At 43.6% G+C, this 18,990-nt stretch overlaps 1 protein-coding gene across 3 annotated transcripts in view; it reads right to left on the reverse strand.

Moving 5' to 3' along the window:
* Nucleotides 1–18,990, reverse strand: part of NEDD4 (NEDD4 E3 ubiquitin protein ligase) — a 1,992,497-nt gene that overhangs the window by 1,305,459 nt on the left and 668,048 nt on the right. For all 3 annotated transcript variants that reach the window (XM_086958341.1, XM_086958342.1, XM_086958340.1), the window contains one exon: nt 14,924–15,026. In XM_086958341.1, the coding sequence (XP_086814467.1) occupies nt 14,924–15,026 (103 nt within the window). The remainder of the gene's footprint in view (nt 1–14,923; nt 15,027–18,990) is intronic.

Genomic DNA, 18,990 nt, shown 5'->3' on the forward strand with positions numbered 1-18,990 from the left:
AAAATTAACCTCTTTCTGATGGGCAACCAATGCAGAGCATCTAGGGAAGGTTTAGATGGAGCTCTGCGCGGGAGTCTGAGCACGAGGCGTGCCGCTGAGTTTTGCAGAACCTGCAGCTTTCTAATGTTTTTTTCAGAAGTGCCCAACAGAAGCACATTCCCGTAGTCAATGCAGGAAGTGATCAGAGCTTGTGTCATGGTGCGCCTGGAACTCAATGGGAGTAGGTCCATGGTCCGGCTGAGCGTCTTCATAACTCCAAAACATTTTCCAACTGTTTTTTTAACATGACTGTCATACGAGAGTTTGTTGTCAATCCAGACACCCAAATTCTTGGCCTCCTGACTGGGGGTGGGTATTGGTCCCAGACATGTAGGCCACCAGTCTTTGGTCCAATTGGTGTTGTTTCCCCCTATAATGAGCACCTCTGTTTTTGTTCCGTTTAATTTGAGGCAGTGCTCATTCACAAACTAACACAGTGGACGCAGTTTTGGCTCTGCTGTAATGAGCCCTCAACGGGTTATTCCTCGGCATGTAACATAACATAACATGTATTTGTAAAACGCACGTTCACCCATAAATCTCATGGCACTTAATAACAGATGTTCATTGTTACCTAACTCAATGGTACTCATGTTATCGACCTCAGATGGGTGAAAAGCTGAGTGAACCTGCTGGGATTTGAACCTGTGACCATGAGGTTGAACACAGGCCCCTGCAATGGACGCATTAGTCCACAGCCACCAGCCCCAGCATGTGCGTAGGAGGACAATCCACATAGAGATGGTTCTCTTTTGCACTACTTTGCCTTTCTTCGCTTCAGCAAATCTCACAAAGCGTTGATCGTCCACCCAGAAGTCTTTAGTATGATCAATGTAGAATAAGAACGTTCTTTTTGGATCCAGGTGGAGCAGTCTCTCCTCTTCTTTAAAAGGGTGAGGTGGAGCAAATAAAGTCGGCATCGAACCGGGTGGCATTGCTAGCAGTGGTAGCCGTGGAAAGTGAGACCATTATCTGCCCTGACCCCTTGAGGCTTGCGCTCTGGATGGGCAGCATGCCGGGGAGGACGAACGGCCAGTGGCCCAGCATGGAGTGGGAGCTGTTGAGATCTGGCAGGAGGCTGCTGGGTTGTGCCTGATAAACGACGCAGGCTTGAGACCGCTATTGGGCCTTGCAACCGAGGACTTGACTCGAGGCCTAGAACGGCCACATACTGGACTATAACTCTCTAATAATTATATCCAGATCAAGGGTGGGGGACTCAGGAAACTATTGATTGCTGCATATTGATTACAATTGCCATCAAGAGGCACTAGCCTGGCCAGCCAGTGGGCTCGATAATGACCACACAGTGCGAGAAATCATGTGGGGGCTACACTGTATGTCAAGAAGGGGTGCCAGCGAGAAGCTCCCTACGCCAGGTAGTGAGTGGCCTTGGTGATGCCGGTCATCACTCAGCAGGATACTCCATTACTTGCCATCTGAGGCAACCCTGTACCTAACCCTGCTGTGATCAATGCTACGCAAAGGGCTAAAATACTGTTGACTGCACAGTTGAGCAGGCGAGCCCAGGGTGGTAAGCCAAGAGGCCGGTGGGATTGTTTTCCTGGACAGGCTGTGGTGATACACCTGGGCACCTCTCCCTGGATAGTTGCACGGCCCGACAACATCCTTATCAGCACAGCCATGTCTGGGAGCAGGGGAAGATGTGGCTCACAAAACACCTAATCGGGGTAAGTTCACGTGGCTCAAGTCCCACGAGGGAGCGGGTGCTCAACCCCACACAGTGCAGAAAACACTGAGCACGCCTTACAAGACATACTAGTTGCTGTTACCTCTGTGCGCACGTCACTTGTGTCCCGCATCAACGCAGTCTCTACTGAAATCTCTCTTATCCGAGCCGATTTTTGGAAAATGGATGACTGTGTGAAAGAAGTAGTGGAGGTAACCCAGGGCTTCGCCACTAACAGTAGGGCCTACGAAAACAAATCAGCAAACTGCAAACTACCAGCAAGGCTCTCGTGGACCAATTAGCAGGGCCAGAAGGAACAATTTCAGAATACTTGGAGTTCCTGAGAGCCAAGGGCCACGTAGTTGATTTATTTGTGGAGGACTTAATCACTAAGCGTTTGCAGCCCATAAATCTCTCCAAATATTCCTCCATCGAAAAGGCACATTGAGTACAGAGAGGAAAACCCAAACCCGGACAACCACCCAGGCCAATATTAGCACCACGTGTTTTTAATTTCCGAGACAGGGATATGATTCTGCAAACCGCACGTTGTGCCCCTCCTCTCAAGATCGACAATAACATCATCACTTTTTTCCTGAACTTCACTATGAAGGTACAAAAACAGCGAAGAAGTTTTATTGTATATATATATAAATGACTTTATTCGGTTTTTGACATTACAAAACCATAAAAGCAGCAACATAATTCATACATTTACATGTTAAAAATTGTCAGATATGTCAAAATTCCAGAATGTTAAAAAAGAATGAGTTCGTACAAATAATTCAGTTTTTAAAGGTTATTCCTGTGCCTAATAATACATTTTAAAAAGTTAAGTACATGATAGCAGGTACGTTCGGAATCTAAAATCTGTAGTGATAACATGGCAGGTCGACACTGTCTGAAGCCCCAGCACTTTAACTGTGGGAATAGCCAAATCTTTCTATGAGGATAAAAATATTTGCAGAACAGTATTGTGTGCATACATGACTGTGGCGACATATCGTCGCATGGGCAATGAGCCAATGTTAAATCCCAAGTATTTTTTTTTTGGAAAGGCTACAAGCCTATGAAAAAGATTGAGTCTAAACCTTGTCAGGAGCATCTTGTCGTATGTACTGATTTCTAATGTAAGGTATGGCTGGATTTGCGGGGTGAGCTGTACCATATTTGCATGCACTACGGATTGTTTGGTCGATAGCAGGGTGAGTCTAAGAGTCTCTAGATCAGGGGTCTCCAACCTTTTGTGTAGTGAGAGCTACTTCTGGTCACTGAAAATCATCGTGAGCTACCAAACCCCAAGCAACTCGCGCATTTTCTGAGAGACCTTCCACGCCCAGTTTCATTGCCATTAAGGTTAAAAAAACTATTTTCTTGAGAGCCCACTATAATGTGGTTTGAACGCAAGACTTAAAGTTCCCTAGAAACAATGAAAGGATTGACTTTGGATTTGTGTTGTGTTGTCAAACCACTTTACAAAATTTCACAATAATAGCTTCAAAATCAAGACCTTTTAATAGCCGTCACTGAAATAATTATTGTAATGCAGCTCAATTAACAAACAAACAGGAAAAGCAATCCTACCTTCAGTGTGGAACTGTAGGATGACCTCTAAGGCTGTGTAATCTGGTAGCCTGGCCGGGGCAGTTCCAAATCACTTAATCTCCCAGTGCCTAACAAAAAGTAATGTGTCCGTTTGTAACGTAACTGGTGCTCATGTAAAGCGCTATGATACCTTCGGTTCTAGTTTGCGCTATAAAACTGCACACAAAAAGAAAATGACACAGTTCCCCTTGAAAAGTACATTCCCCAGGGCCCAGCCTGAAGAACATCACCGCTGTTCAAGACAAGCTGGCATACTATTGCAGCCATACAGGAAGATGATGGGTACTGGGCAGCATGTGTGAGCCTTGGCTCCTGGCCAATAGGAGGGAATGTATTAAATAGGTAGGGTCATGACATGCCACATTACTGACATGTGGGCCGTACATTAAGAAAACTCACAGACACAACAGTGAGACAACAAAATAAAGCATACGCCACAATAGTGACACAACACAAGGCGTGAAAGAGGAGGCCATTGCTTGTTGGAATGGGAAATAAAAGAGGCCTGGGCACCAAATTAGAAGTGCACGTCTGAGGCTTAATCCTATCCTGTGTGGAAAGTGTAGGTGTGTAAAAACATGAGATGGTGAGAAAAGGTGTTAGGACAGGCTCTACTACTGAACACACATGAGCAATCGAAGAATGCAACAATGTCCCATGAGACTCACTTATCACAGTACATCTCATACTTTCGAGGTACACAACGTCGTAATGGAATCATTGATCACTTATCAAATAATACCAAAAATGAGAACAGAACAATTCTCTCTTAGTTTCCACAAATAACTAACTTACTAGGAACGCAGTGCAATATGTAATGATAATGCAGATGACACACTGCTCAAACGGTGGACATATAAAAAAATGACACTGTACAAAGGCCCACGTTGTTTGTAAGATGATCTGAAACGAATATGATAATTAGATAGTAAATTAAATAGCGCTACACACAAGGACACTTTCAGTTTTTATGGCTCTTTTTTTCCATTTCTTTTTTTTTTTTCATTTAAGGTACAGGGATATTAAGTGATTTGGCCAGAATCACCGGATATCGGAAAGTAGAAAGATGCATATGTCCAGCCCGGAGAGCTTGGTCAACCCCTGCCACCAGAGCCAGACGGTGAGGGTGCACAGCTCTTCGGTGCCCTCCCAATGAACGACAGAAAGTCTGCCGCTATCAAAGCTCTTCCATTTCTGCCAAGTGCTCGGACGTCCGTTTCAAGGAGCAGGGGGAATGTTGAAGCGAGCGAGGGAGTGGAAGCACAGGATTAAAGGGTTGGTCGGACAATCATATATATTCGTACAGCCAGCGTCTCATCCCCAGCCTGCACAAACACAAACATATCCCTTGGACAGGTTCTGTGACCTTGGATGCTCGGTGTGTCTTAGCCACGGTACTTCAGAGGACTTGGAAAGAATTTGACCAACCGCTTCTCTGTCCCTCAGTAAAAGACTCTGCATGCTGGACGGAGGCTTACACATGACGGCATGCACTATTGCAGGGTCTTTAGCAGGCTTGGCCTTTAGTGTCGTATTTCAAGACCCCATGCCGGATGTGCGCCCATGGCTTACCTGCTGCTCTGGGATTTTATTTATGCGTTTTTATATAGCTCGGACTTTACCCGAAGGTGTCAGAGCGCTTCACAATAGGAACAGAACTGATACATGAAAACATTACAAGTGAACAAATTACAAAAGCAAAAGTTACATTACATGAGATAACGCATTGGCGGTGAACAGAGACCCTCACAATAAAAAGAGAAAGCGTGCCACCTTCTGTTGTGGAAGGACACGCATGGGGACTGCAGGTGGAGGGAGGGAGTATTTGGACCGGACTAACTGGGCACCTGCTGACATGGCCTGCATCCCGGCTGAGCCCTCCCGCTCCTATCCTCTTACAAATAAATAAAAGAAAAAAAAAGTATTTTGGCTTGGGAGATGTGGCGGGCTAGTGGCTAATTAGTTAACTGCGGAATTAAGTTAAAAGAATTCTGATCCAGGCTGTCCCCCTGGACCCCCGTATTGTGTGATCCTCGGCAATTTTCTTGCCATTAGCTCCCTCCCATATGTACGCCAGCCTTCCTGCTTGCTGCTCATTGGGCGTTCTCGCAGGCACAACACCTGAAATCACCAATGGCAGAATACGGAGCTGTACATTATTTTTTATTCTTTTTGCAATTTTATATAGCACAAACTTGAGGGCGGAAGCCGCCTGACGTTTTTTTTGCTCCCCGACTGTTGAACACCGGCACTTTCACTTTAAGAAGGGAGATGCGAGAAGGCATCAGACTGCGGGCGGGGGGGGGGAGGGGGGGGGGGGGGGGGGCAGGGACACGGGAAAAACATGCTGTGAGCTGCTGACATTACTAATGTGAGCGCGTTCCTGCGTTGGCCTATTCATTTAATTGCAGAGCTATGTTTATATATACCTAACTAGGTGACAAAGAAAAGAAACAGATATTGAAATATTCAAAACGTGTAAAAATTTATTTTTTTTCTCTTTCTTTTTTTTAAATTTCAATTCATATGAGTTCTGTTATAAATCAGAAATCATAAAACATTTATCAATTCATATCAAAAATTTCAAAACAAATACAATCGAATCATAAATATCTACAAAAGAAGAATCTATGTACAACACACAACATTATTTGATAGTGGCCCTTGGTGACACTCATGTCTCAACACACTCACGTGCTAACATTCATACTACACTCAAACTCCAAACTGAAATGGTGAAAGGAACTGGATTGCAAGATGATATTGCTGAAAGAAGGTAGGGCCAAGATGTGACATAAGGCTCCCTTCGCAGGTCTACGCGCGTTTCGGCAGTTTACACCGCCTTCATCAGGACCAATTTCATCATAACTGTGCTGATACCAAGGGACCTAGAAAAAATGTATATACATATTTACAAAAAATTATATATAAATGTGACCATATTGTCACCAATAGAACATTTACACAATTTAGATTTGTTGCTCAACAACAGGGGCCCAACACCATGACCACAGCTAGGAGGAAGCTTATTTCAACAACCCAAGTCTCTCAGATAATACATCCATGTACATCTAATGCACCATTTCAGTTTGGAGTTTGAGTGTAGTATGAATGTTAGCACGTGAGTGTGTTGAGACATGAGTGTCACCAAGGGCCACTATCAAATAATGTTGTGTGTTGTACATAGATTCTTCTTTTGTAGATATTTATGATTCGATTGTATTTGTTTTGAAATTTTTGATATGAATTGATAAATGTTTTATGATTTCTGATTTATAACAGAACTCATATGAATTGAAATTTAAAAAAAAAAAAAAAAAAAAAAAAAAAAGAAAGAGAAAAAAAATAAATTTTTACACGTTTTGAATATTTCAATATCTGTTTCTTTTCTTTGTCACCTAGTTAGGTATATATAAACATAGCTCTGCAATTAAATGAATAGGCCAACGCAGGAACGCGCTCACATTAGTACTGTTGTTTGTTCCCCTCTGTTCCTGGGCCACAACTTATCTGCTTGAGGGGGTCCCTTACTACATGTTGTGAGCTGCTGACATACCCGTGCAGGATCCCGCATTCTCCCTTCCACTGTGGATTGAGGGAAATTAGGTGGCAGGCTGTGCTGCTGAAAAAAGGCAGATGGCGCGGGTCACAGCAGTTCTATACTGCTTGCGCAGCTTGCGCGACCGGCAGTCCACCATCTCTGCCCATCCACCTGCTCTGCCCTAGCCCCGCCTGCTGCAGCTACGACGCACCCTTCCTTCGCAGCCCAAACAAGCCCAAACAACACTGAAGGGCTACTAAATTGAGCAGGAAGCAGCGCGAGCTACTCAGAGGGTCTCTGCGAGCTACCGGTAGCTCGCGATCGACCGGTTGGAGACACCTGCTCTAGATGGTTCATAGCTATTTGCTTCAGCTCTTTCTTTGTTATTTCAGTTAGGTTCTCTGGTGTAATATAATACTTTTCTAGACCCAGATCTGAGAAAAAGTGCCTAACATAAGTGAGCCAAGCTATTTTGTGTGCACAATCCAGCGCCATGGAATCCTCTAAGATATGTTTGGTCAGCACGTTTTTTTCCGATACCCAGATGCGTCTCCAGAGTAACAGTGGCTGAACCTTAATCAGATCTTCTATGTATGGGATTCCCAATTCTGCATGGCAGGCGTAGATAGAAGAGCACTTTGGAGCAGATAGAAGAAATCTCATGAAGGAGTTCTCTGCTATTTGAAGAGAGCCAACATCTGCATGCCCCCATACCCCAGCCCCATACAGTGCAATAGCCTGGCATTTTGCTGCATAGATTTTTAGCAGTTCAACTGGTGGTCTCCTTCAAAGTCGTTGTGAGAAATTCATCAATGCTACAATTGCTCTCTTAAAGAGATGTCTCCTAGCCTCAATGGCTGCCCTCCAATTTAGTCTTTCATCTATCATTATACCCAGGTAAGGGTACTGGGGAGTCCTCTCAAGTTTTTGTTCATTTAAATAAATGTTCTTTGTGCGTTTTCGCCCTCCACCAGCCACCAGTTTTATTGTAGTAAAAAAAAAACTCTTATAGATAAAGCGGTGACCTATGCATTGTTGTTCCTCGCAAAACTCAGAGTGGAGTCCGAGGGTAAGACATAGTTTTTCACGGAGACAGCCTGGGAGTGGTTGAACGGATGGCGACGGGTGGGAGGCCCGGACAATCCGGAAAGGCGCAGGAGACGAAATGGGAGGGAACGGAAAAGTACCATGTCTGGCCAAGAAGCGGGTGATCTCACCAATAAAGATCAACCAGGAGGTAAACATTCTGCCCCATCACAAACTGTGCCATACAGACAGACTTCTCAGAGACCCACTCAGAGAGAACAATCGCAATTTCTACAGGACCTACGCACTGGGTATGGGCCCCAGCAAAACTGGCGAGACTGTACGTCTGCGAAAGTACGATGGGGCAATGGCCCTGCAGCAATGGTGGCTGAATATATATGTAAACTTACAAGCATAGACTCCTAGCCATTTGGCTAATAGTTGTCAAAGGGGTTGGGAGTGCGGAACCAGGGTCCATGTCTCCCTCGAAACAGGGAAGGGAGGGCGACGGGCGCTCTGCAATGTTGGGACTTGCAGGAAGGCAGAGTGGGGGGGGGGGGGGGCAGGATTTTCCAAGTCACGGGGAGAAGGGGGGGGGGGGGTTTATTCCGTTTTAGTTATAGTTAGGGCTCCCGGTTTTATGGTATTTATTTTTTTAACCTTACCATCTGTATTTATCCATATTTATTTTTGGGCTATTTTATCTATATTAATTGTGTGTTTTGTGTATAAATGAAGTTGTAAAACTTTACATTATCATATTTATTTAACTGATAGACACGCAATCATACTTTGATGTCTGTCGTATTTTACCTATTCAAGCTGGCAAATATTACATAGCAATACATCCACTGGTAAATTCTAACATTATTCCACAAATGTATATTGACACATCCCATAATTTATGGAAATTTCATCCTGTTTGTTAATTTCCCATGCAGTCCATCTGCTCAGTTGTTAGGCTATAATTCATGAAAGACCGCACAGAGAGTTAATTAAAAGCAGCACCATTTTCTGTATTTATCCATTTTAAAAAAAATGCTGACAGAATACACATTGTTTTCTGTCTGTGTTTATCTGTAAAAATCCGTAAAAACGGAAAACAGGGAGCCTTAGTTAGAGTTCTGTTGTTGATAGTCGATTACAGGTCAGACTCACCTATGGCTCCGGCCCCTCCCATCTGGTCTGTATACACTGCGGTTCACAGGCATCGCAAGCATTATGAATGCAGTTAGGACACCATGTCCAAAGAAATTGTCCTCAATAGTACTGCCTCAATGCCTGCTATACAACTGCACCAGCTTCGGCTAACACCACTGGGGAGGTAAGAGCTGAGATTGCACTCAACCTACTTTCTTGGAATGTTAATGGGTTGTGTGACAAACTAAAACAGGGGTGGTACTTCAGTACATTAAACAACAGGCATTAGTTGGTGTTTTGTTGTGAGAAACTCATCTTGTTGGGAATACTTGTAAGGCACTTGACAGATGGAGCTATAAATTAGTAGTGCATTCTGGTTTCACTACCGGGTCCAGCGGGGTGGGGATACTAATGCAGAAAAACCATTCGTTCATTTTGACACACGCACACACCAACAAGTATGGCCTTGTCGGGTATCTGGAGTTACCTCAGAGGTCGAAGCCATTATCATAGGCAGACCTCTGCGTGAATTCCTTCCTTCTAGAGAATATGATTTGCCATCTCAGATCTCAATTAAAAGGTCTCTAAATATTCCCCAAAACTGCACTGATGATGTTGTTCCACAACATTTTTGATTCAGCCCACATCCCTCAACAGAGGGATATATGCCCCTGGCAGATTTGAGGCCATTTACATTTAAACATCATAACAAACTGTGAAATCTGGCTACGATAAGAAGGCATACAAACTTAAGGCTGTCAATGTTTAAGCTCATAAACATTGGTGTATATCTGAGAATCCATTGCAAGATTTAGACATTGGGATGTCACAGAGCAAAGCAAAAAGGGATGATAAAACTTTACTACTTGTTGAAAAGTAGACTAGAATGCCGCAGGTGAGTATGAACTTGAAACTTTATTTAGTGCTAGATCAATTAACAGATCAATTAACAGGAAGTCGAAGGACTGTAGTATATGTTTCTGGCATTCGCCTGGGTGGGGGTGGGGGGGAAGGGAGAAATGCCTTAGTTGTAGTGTGCAGGACCCCAAGCAAAACTTACTGTTCAGGCAGTGAGAGGTTGCACCTACTTTTCAATACCTGGTGTTCGGAGGCCCTATATTGTCCTTCATATCCTCCCCCTATGATCATGTGTCATCAAAGCTGCTGGAAAGAGATCCTAGTGCCGGTAGCGGAGGGTCCCCCCCGCGGCAAGAGGTTGGGCTAACACACTGGACGGAATGGCGCAGGTCCCACACGACAAGTTGGGCTCTTTCCTGCTGGCCATTATTTACATGGTAGTGGCGGACCTTGGCCTACTCAAGGAGGATCAAGTTAGCTGAAATCATCACAGCTACTGAGCTTTACCCTACAAGGAATAATCCAAACAGGAGATTTGAAGATCCAGATGTAGGCTGCTCTAGATAGGGTTCACGCACTGTAGCCCCAGGCAGAGAACTCAGAAGGTCATTCTCAAAGGAAAAACATACGAGTGGTGAGGATGCCTGTAAAAGTGGAAGGCATGGACAATGTTGCTTTCCTTGACCGCTGGCTTCAACAAGTCATGACCCAGGAGGGCCTCTCCTCTTTCCTCGCCCTAGAACACATGGACAGGGTGTCAGCCTGCCCACCATCACCTGGCGGTGCGCCTCGCTCTGTGGCCAATGTTTTACATTTCCGTGACTCAGATCACATCTTAAATTGCAAATGAAATCTTGTGGAGATGTGTTAACAAAAGCAAGTTGATGATCTTACCATACATTACCTTGGAAGTTCAGAGGCAGACGGCCTCATTCCTGAAGGCCAAATGGAAGCACATAGAATTGGGTGTTACGTATGCCAAGTTATACCCTGCAGGTTATCACTGCCCAAGGAACCATGTTCTTTTCGGAACCAGGTGAAAGTGCCCCTTTTTGCATGGTTACCCACTTTTTACCTGATATCTGATGCACTTTGACTGAATGTGCACTGGGTCCCTGCTAATCAGGCTCCCAGCGCCTGTGTTCTTTCCCAAAAAGGTTAATCATGTTGCCACAACTGGCACACATATAAGTCACTTTTAAAAGGTAATCCTGCTACCAAGGGTCTTGTGACCAGAGAGGGTCTCTAATGGCTGCAGAGTGTAATCTGCCACCCTGAGAGACCCCTCACCAAGCACACACCTTCTGCCATTGCAGACTTTGTGTTTTGGTGCAGTTAAACCTGAAGAGCCGACATGGCACACATTCTTGCGTACCATGCCCACAAACCACTGACTGTGGCATAGGTAAGTCCCCCCCCCTCTAGCAGGCCATACTGCCGGAAAGGCAGGGTGCACTATACCACAGGTGAGGGTATAGCTGCATGATTAATATACCCCTACAGTGTCTAAGTCCTTTCTTAGACATTGTAAGTGCAATGAAGCCATATTAAGTACATAGGCTGGGAGTTTGTCATTACGAATACCACTGCTCCATGATGGCTCTACTGAATGCTAGAAACAGGTAGGTGGAATTCCTATAGCCCAACACCCAAGACATATTGTTTGGGGTCAAGGGCAACACATTTTCCTGGGTATTTTGTCTTTGGGACAAGTAGATCCACCCCTCATAGCACAAACCGTTTGGCTGACAGTTTACAGTACCACATTATGGATCAGGGAAGGGCATTATCTGCAGTTAAGAAAATATTTGTGTCCATGTGTTAACGCTGTTTTAACACTGCTCAAACTTGTATTTATGGTTCATTAATGCAGAGCCTTTATTATTAGGGTGGGAACTCAAAGTAAATGTTATAAGCTCCGGCTGCACTATTAACAGTGGTTTCAGTATAAAAATGTGCAACGCTTTTTCAAAGTTTAGAAATATGAGGCAATGAATAATGCTCCCAGAATGCTCTCTGATTAGATGTAAATATTTTCAGAAGCTTGAAAGCAAGATTGAGGATTCTTTGCTTTCAAAATAAAATGTTCACAAAAAAAAATGCAAGGAGGAAAAAAACATTTTGCTAAACTACTGTAAAATTGTAGGTACCATTTCTTTGCAGCATCATTTAGTAAAATGTGTAGATGTATGCTAGTATTTTCCAAAAATATTCATGATAGAAAATCAGTGTAACCATTTTTAATAGGATTAGGGGAAACAAAATAAACAAGCATTGGCAAAGCCAGTAGGGCTGAAATTGGTGGTCAGTCTTTTGGTTTTGTCAATGTGAGACTTGTTTTGGCATGGTTTTTTGTAAAACCTTATTGGTGTGGGAGCTGCCGGGCCCTCACCATTATAACCAACACTGCCAAAAGCAAAACATGATTTTGGTCTCAAAAAGCACACATTGCCACAGTAGTTCCTTTCACTGAACAAAACTACTTTGTGTGTCGATATGCTCCTCGGGAAAGAGTACTCACTGTGAAGCCAGCCGATAAACAAGGAGAGAAAGACAGAATTTAAATAAACACAAATGGTCATGGTTAACAACAGACCGAATTAGGGGCCCAATTATTAAAGAAAGTCTCAAAAGTGCACCCATTGTATATGGCCTTGCATTAAGTGCATATATACAGCTTTCGTGAAATAACAAGAATTTACAGAAGTAAGCCAAGAAATAGTACTCCTAGAAAATATTGTGAACTGCATTTTAGCATGAGAAAATATGCAGGTGTAGATTTGCTCTATTGCTTACCAGTACCTTCAGTTCCAGTATGTAGATCATCGGAAATGTGACAACATAAGGGAACTGCTGGTATTCAATCCCTACTATGGCATAATCAGAGCGGCTATAGCAGAGGTCTTATATAATGAGATTGCTGTCATAATTTATAGCTGCATTACATGGCATAAAATGGACAAGTGGATTTTGTTGCAGGACAAATAGATTTATGAGGCAACCTGCCACATGGACGAGTAGATATTTTATAAAATTTCACACCCCTGTTGAAAGCTTGATATCAAACCTCTCAGCATAATAAACCAACACTGATGCCAGTGTTGGATTTACTATAAAATGCACTCAGAGGGCATCTTAGAGATGACCCCTGAAAAACTGACAACTCTCTGGTGTGCAGCTGACTGGTCTGCACCAGCCTGCCACTTACAGACATGCTTCTGACCCCCTGAAGTGGGGGCTTTGCGCTCTTGTGGGTCTGAACCAAAGCCTGCTTGAGGTGGAGGTGCTTCTCGCATACCCCCAAGCAGGAATAGCATTTAACGCAGTGAGCTTCAAAGGCTTCCTGGCCTTCGTAATGCTAGCCGGGGCGCCTCTAGCTAGTGGAAATTCCTCTCCTTACCAAGCTCTACTTTGGCAGCAAAGTCAGCGGACAAATAAGTAGTCAGGAGAGGTGTTTCCCCTCTCAGCCAGGACCACCCCTAATGTGTCCAGAGTTGTAGTTAAAAAATCCTCCAGGCTGGATGAAATGATTTTAGCTAATAGGATTAGGGGATGTCCCTTCCCAAAAGGGAGAGGAAATACAAAGGGTTTAGTCACCCTAAAGGTAGGTAGCCCATTGACTACTACCTGCCAGTAGCTGTAACACCCCATAATTCAGCATTTAGTGGCACCACAGAACCTTGATCCTCAGATTCATGTGACCCAAGAAGGACGAAGAAGTCTCTGTGCAGCCAAGCCGGAAGACTACTACTGATTTGGTCCCAGCTCTACCGACCTGTCCCCCGCTCAAAGACTCTGAAAAAAAGATGACGCCTGTCCTGCAGCCAGCATCTTTCAGAGACTCAAGGAAGACTGATTGCACTTCAACAAAGACTAGATCTCCAGAGGAAGCAGCTCTGTCCTCAAGAAACCCACTCCAAGGACTCAGGATCCAGCTGAAAATGCAATGCTTACCCATTCTGCACCCAACACCCTTGGCCTACCTGCTCAGTGAAGTCTCCCCTGCGATCCTGACCTGAAAACCATTGGTGGCTGACCTCTCCTGGACTCCATGAAAACACCTGCAGCCTCATCTCGAAGGGTCTTTCTGACTGCGACTGGCTCCGGTAAAGAACTTCCGACGCCCAACAACACCCCTGTATCCTCAGCCCCTCGACTTTGGGGAGCCCAGCCGAAGATGCCCAGGCGTCCACCGACCAGGCAATCTCGCATGAATGGCAATTGCAGTGTGACAACTAAGACTCCAGAGAGTCGACATTATCTCTAGGCAGAACCACCAAATTGCATTTAAAATAAAAAGGCTGGTGGGTAGCCATTCAGAACATAAATTGGAATATAATTAGGGCTCCCGGTTTTATGGTATTTATTTTTTTTAACATTTCCGTCTGTATTTATATTTATTTATGTTTGTGTCATTTTATCTGTATTTATCTATATTTTTTGGTGTTTTGCATATAAAAGTAGTTGAAAAACGGTACATTTCCATATTTATTTAAATGATAGACCTACAGTCATACTTTGATGTCTGGTGTGTTGTAGCTATTTGAGTTGCCAAATATTACATAAAAGTACACCCACTGGCAAATATTAGCATTATACCACAAATGTATGTTGAGAAATACAGTTATTTCAAAAAATGTCATCCAGTTATTTAGTTTTTTATGCTGTCATCTGCTCCGCTGTTTTCATGAAAGATAGCACGAAGAGTCGCTGGAAAAGAAGCACATTTTCTGTATTTATCCATGTTTAAAAATAAATGCAGACAGAAAACACATTGTTTACTGTCGGTATTTATCTGTAAAAATCTGTAACAACGGAAAATAGGGAGCCTTAAATATAATGCATCAAAAGGCTGAATCACTTTCATATGGCTTTGTGAGAAAAAACTTATGCTGATCATATTGGTGGACATAATGTCACACGCTGACACAAACTAGATACCCAATGTTTTGCATGTATAATACTTTAACATGACAATCTGTGGAGTCATAAGAATCTTTATCTTAACGTTTTCCTTCACATACCTCGGTCTCTTCGACTGGTTCAGTACTTTCATCTTCAGTGCCATTTTCTTTAGGCATGTAAGTCATTTTCAGTCGAAGGTTACCTTTAACTCGTGATTTGTGACTGTAAAAAAAAAAACATATTAATAACTGCACCATAGGCATATAATAATATGTAATTGTTGCAATAAATGCTACACATCACACATTTTTTCTAAACAGAGACTAGTGTGAAAAGTGTAGAGGCAAGATGACTGATCATTTTTGGTCTTGGCTTGCTCCAGGGGATGATGAATAATCCTACTGGGCTTTGGTCCAGGAGACCTTTCTACTCCAGATCTGAAAAGGATAAGGACAGTAAAAGCATTTGGCGATTGGTTGGAGTTTTAAAGGGAGGCTCTGACTGGCACAGCTGCTGCAGCGTGCGGTTGGGGACAGGAAAAGACTACCACTAATGCTGAGGTTGATGGAAGCGAGAAAATAACTTTGGCTTGGATTTGGTGTCAAAAGCACAAACTGTTGCAGTACCAAGCAACTGTCGCTGGATTGTCAAGCCCATCTGCTGAATATGGAGAGGCAGGGGATGGTCACTGCTCTTGTGCCCAAGGTATTGATAACAGTGGGATACAGCCGTCTGCTAGGGTGCAGTCAACCTGCCATAAGTAGCAAGGATCCTTGCCAACAACTTGACACTGAACCAAGGTGCCCCTTGGATTATTCAGAATACTCCTACATTGTGTAGCTGGGAAGTTAGCACAGGCCTTATCAACTTGGAGGAGGCAGAGATATTGAGTCATCTCCTTTGGGCTCTAAAACAGTGCTTGAACACAAGATTGAGCCAATTTTGCTCAATATGCTCTTGAGAGAACTTATTTTTTGCAGATCATGAAGAGGTCAAAAGCAACAGAGGAAATGGACAAAGCATACAAAAATACCTTTATACAACTGCGGAAAACTAGAGAATGTGGAGAAGAGGTATTGGTAAAATAACCTAAAATTTCAGGGATTCTTGAGAGAGCTGATGGTCATTAGCTGAACTCTTCCTGGTGCGCTTGCATTACCAATACCTTATGTACTACGGGCCTCTGGAAACAGTGTTCAGTTGAAAGAGAACAAAGGACTTTTGGCTTCAACACTGAAATCTGAAGTTGCTTCGCAAGATTTTATTTATAATGTCTGAATATTTTAGGTTTAAATCTATTTTATTGAGTTTCAGAGAATAAACGATACATAACAATACCCTCACCTACATCCATCGGTCAGTGAGGTATAACTTGAGGAGAGGGACGTTAAAACGGGGAAGGTGGGAGGTAGGGAGGGTACACAGGCAGAGGGGGAAGGGTGAAAAGGACCGACTACGAAAATAGGTGAAGGGATATGCTTGACAACCCCCGCCTCAGGAGAACACGATGGGTTCAGACCAAAGGGTAGGCAATACAGTCTAAACTGCTGCCTCCACATCTCATTCACCTCGATGGTCTGTGTGTGTAAGGTGAAGTACACTGGACAGGAGAGTTGCCTGAAATGTTGAGCTAAAAATGGTTTACAAGGCCACCAAGTTTTTATCAAGTTGCAGAAACTTGCAATCTACTATCACCATCAGTTTCTCTATCCAATCCAGCCACGTCAGCCTCTTATCTGTGCCACACCTGGACAGTATGACTTGCTTGGCTGAAGAAAGGGCAACGGTGATAGTCCTCTACCGTGCCAAGAGCAGGGGATACATCAGTGCATTGGGGAGGCACAACAGAATGTAACTGGGCAGGTCGGTCTCATACATCTCGTTAACGTCTGCCAGGACATCCATCCAGTATTGTTGTAGTTTAGGGCAATGCCAAAGAACATGTGTCAATGTACCTAAGTGTCTGCACTGCCTCCAGCATCCATAATCTCCATCCTGCTTCCATTTAGCTTTTAATGTTAGAGAGTAATACCAATAGTGCGTAATTTTAAGTAAGGGCTCCTTTCCGGTAGATCTATAGGCAGACGTGCATGCTCAGTGCAGAATGTCAGACCACTCTCTGAAGAGTAAAGGGGCAGTCACACTCCAGCTCCCATCGCTGGTTTGCTGGAGATTAAGTGTTGGTCGCTGGAGCTTTGAGGAAGGCATAAATATCAGACAGGAGGCCTTTGTATGAGTGTCGGGTGAGGAGCTATTTCTCATAGGGAGTGAGGGGCCGGCTGGCATGTGGGCGTGTATGTAGTTAGGTACCCCAATGGCAAATGGCAGCATATTGCCAATCTGCGCTTGAGGGGACGCTGTAGTTAGACTGGACCTTGGAGAAGTCCATAAGCCCACTGTTGTTAAACATGTCAGAATATTTTGCACAGAAAAATCATACTACAAATATACTTTTTATGTATATCTTCAATGCACATTAAATGGAGTTACGAATACCAACTCTATGCTTGTAAATATAACTACTGTCACATTTACTTTAGTAGTCTATGTACTTTCTACTATTTTTTTATGGGCAATACCTAAAAAACACTAGTGTGATAGAATACGGTCTATGAGCCATATTAGCCATTCATAAACTTTTTTGGTTGAGATACAATACTACAACAGACTGACTGAGCTTGCAGCACAATATGAGAGTCTCTGTAGGTATAAATATAGCACTCAAAAAGGTAACATATGCCATTAATCTGCTAGCATTTTCTTACTGCTAGCTAGAACTGAAATACATTGGATGAATTATACTAGTCTATAAACTAACAGATGGCCTAGGTTTTGTGACGACGGAGTGGAGTGTTGTGGAGCAAAAGCGATTCGCATGTCCAGGACTGGAACTCCACGTGCTAAAAAAGTGATAGTAACTTTAGCTCTTGTGGAATGAGTCCTTAATCCCTCAAAGGGCTGCTTCGTAGCCAGGGCATAGCATATGTTTATACAGAGGGCGACCCAGCGCAACATGGTTTGTTTCTGTACCGCTTGGACCTTCTACGCTCCCTCATGACCCTCGAAGAGTTTGTCATCCACCTAGTACTCTCTTGCGGAATCAAGGTAAAATGACAACGCTCTTTTTGGGTGGAAACCGTGGAGTCACTCCTCTTCTTTTAAAGGATGTGAAGAAGCTTAGAAAGTGAGCAAGGTCACCGATTGGCCCACATGGAATGATGTTACCACTTTCGGCAGTAAAGAGGCACTAGTTGAAGGAAGCTGGCTCTGTATATACTATACCAAAGTGAGGTATCGTGTTCACAGATTCCAGTGGAACCCCATAGGTAGGCAGAGGTAAAGTTAGATAGCACCTCGCTCTCTATTTGTGGTAATGTGGTCGAGCAGTAAGGCAGTATCAGAGGACATTGTTAAGCATTTGTTGTACACACTCAGTCAGTGAATGAATTCACACACTCAAAGACTAAACTTCAGACCAATTGTTTTTGTGTAAGAATATTCTTTTAGTTATTTTATTTTCTAGAACTAAGCAGGCCTAACACAGGTAAGTGATAAGTACTTTGCAGTAAATATACAGTTGTAATACAGTTTGGATTTGTAATAGTATATGCACTTTGTTTTGATTTACAGTATGGTTTCAGAGAAATGCAATACTTTGTAAATACAGTACATAGACTTGAATGGGCTTTTCAGTAAAATTACAGGTAAATTACTTTTGAGATTAATTTTCTTACTCAGAGTAGTGTACCTGGATACTACTCTGGAAGATGTCCTGCAAACAGGTAAGTAAAATCGTTTTTGTTAGTGAGTGCAATTTTAAAGAATTACTTCAGATTTTCAAACTCCACGCTTCTAAACTTTTCCAAGAAAAACAGTCAATGTTATCCTATGGAGGTAAATAGTGTTATCGGTTTTAAGGTAAGTATTTGGTAGTGGGAGTTGAGGTTCTGGGGGTAGACTCAGGGGTCCCCCAGGGTCAAGAATGCACTCTGGTTACACCCTCAGCAGCACAAGGGTGGCCAGGTGCCGAGTGCTGAGGCCCAATGTTCTCCAATTGGGGATAGGGGGCCTCTAGTTGGTGGCTGCTGACTAGCAGGTCACTTGGTTGTGGGAGCAAAGCTCCTGGACTTTAGCTCAGGGCAAATGGGGGAACAAAGTAGAACCAAAGGTGCGGCCGGGTGCAGGG

This window comes from Lissotriton vulgaris, chromosome 2_1 (assembly GCF_964263255.1).
Source record: "Lissotriton vulgaris chromosome 2_1, aLisVul1.2, whole genome shotgun sequence".
NCBI classification, from domain to species: domain Eukaryota; kingdom Metazoa; phylum Chordata; class Amphibia; order Caudata; family Salamandridae; genus Lissotriton; species Lissotriton vulgaris.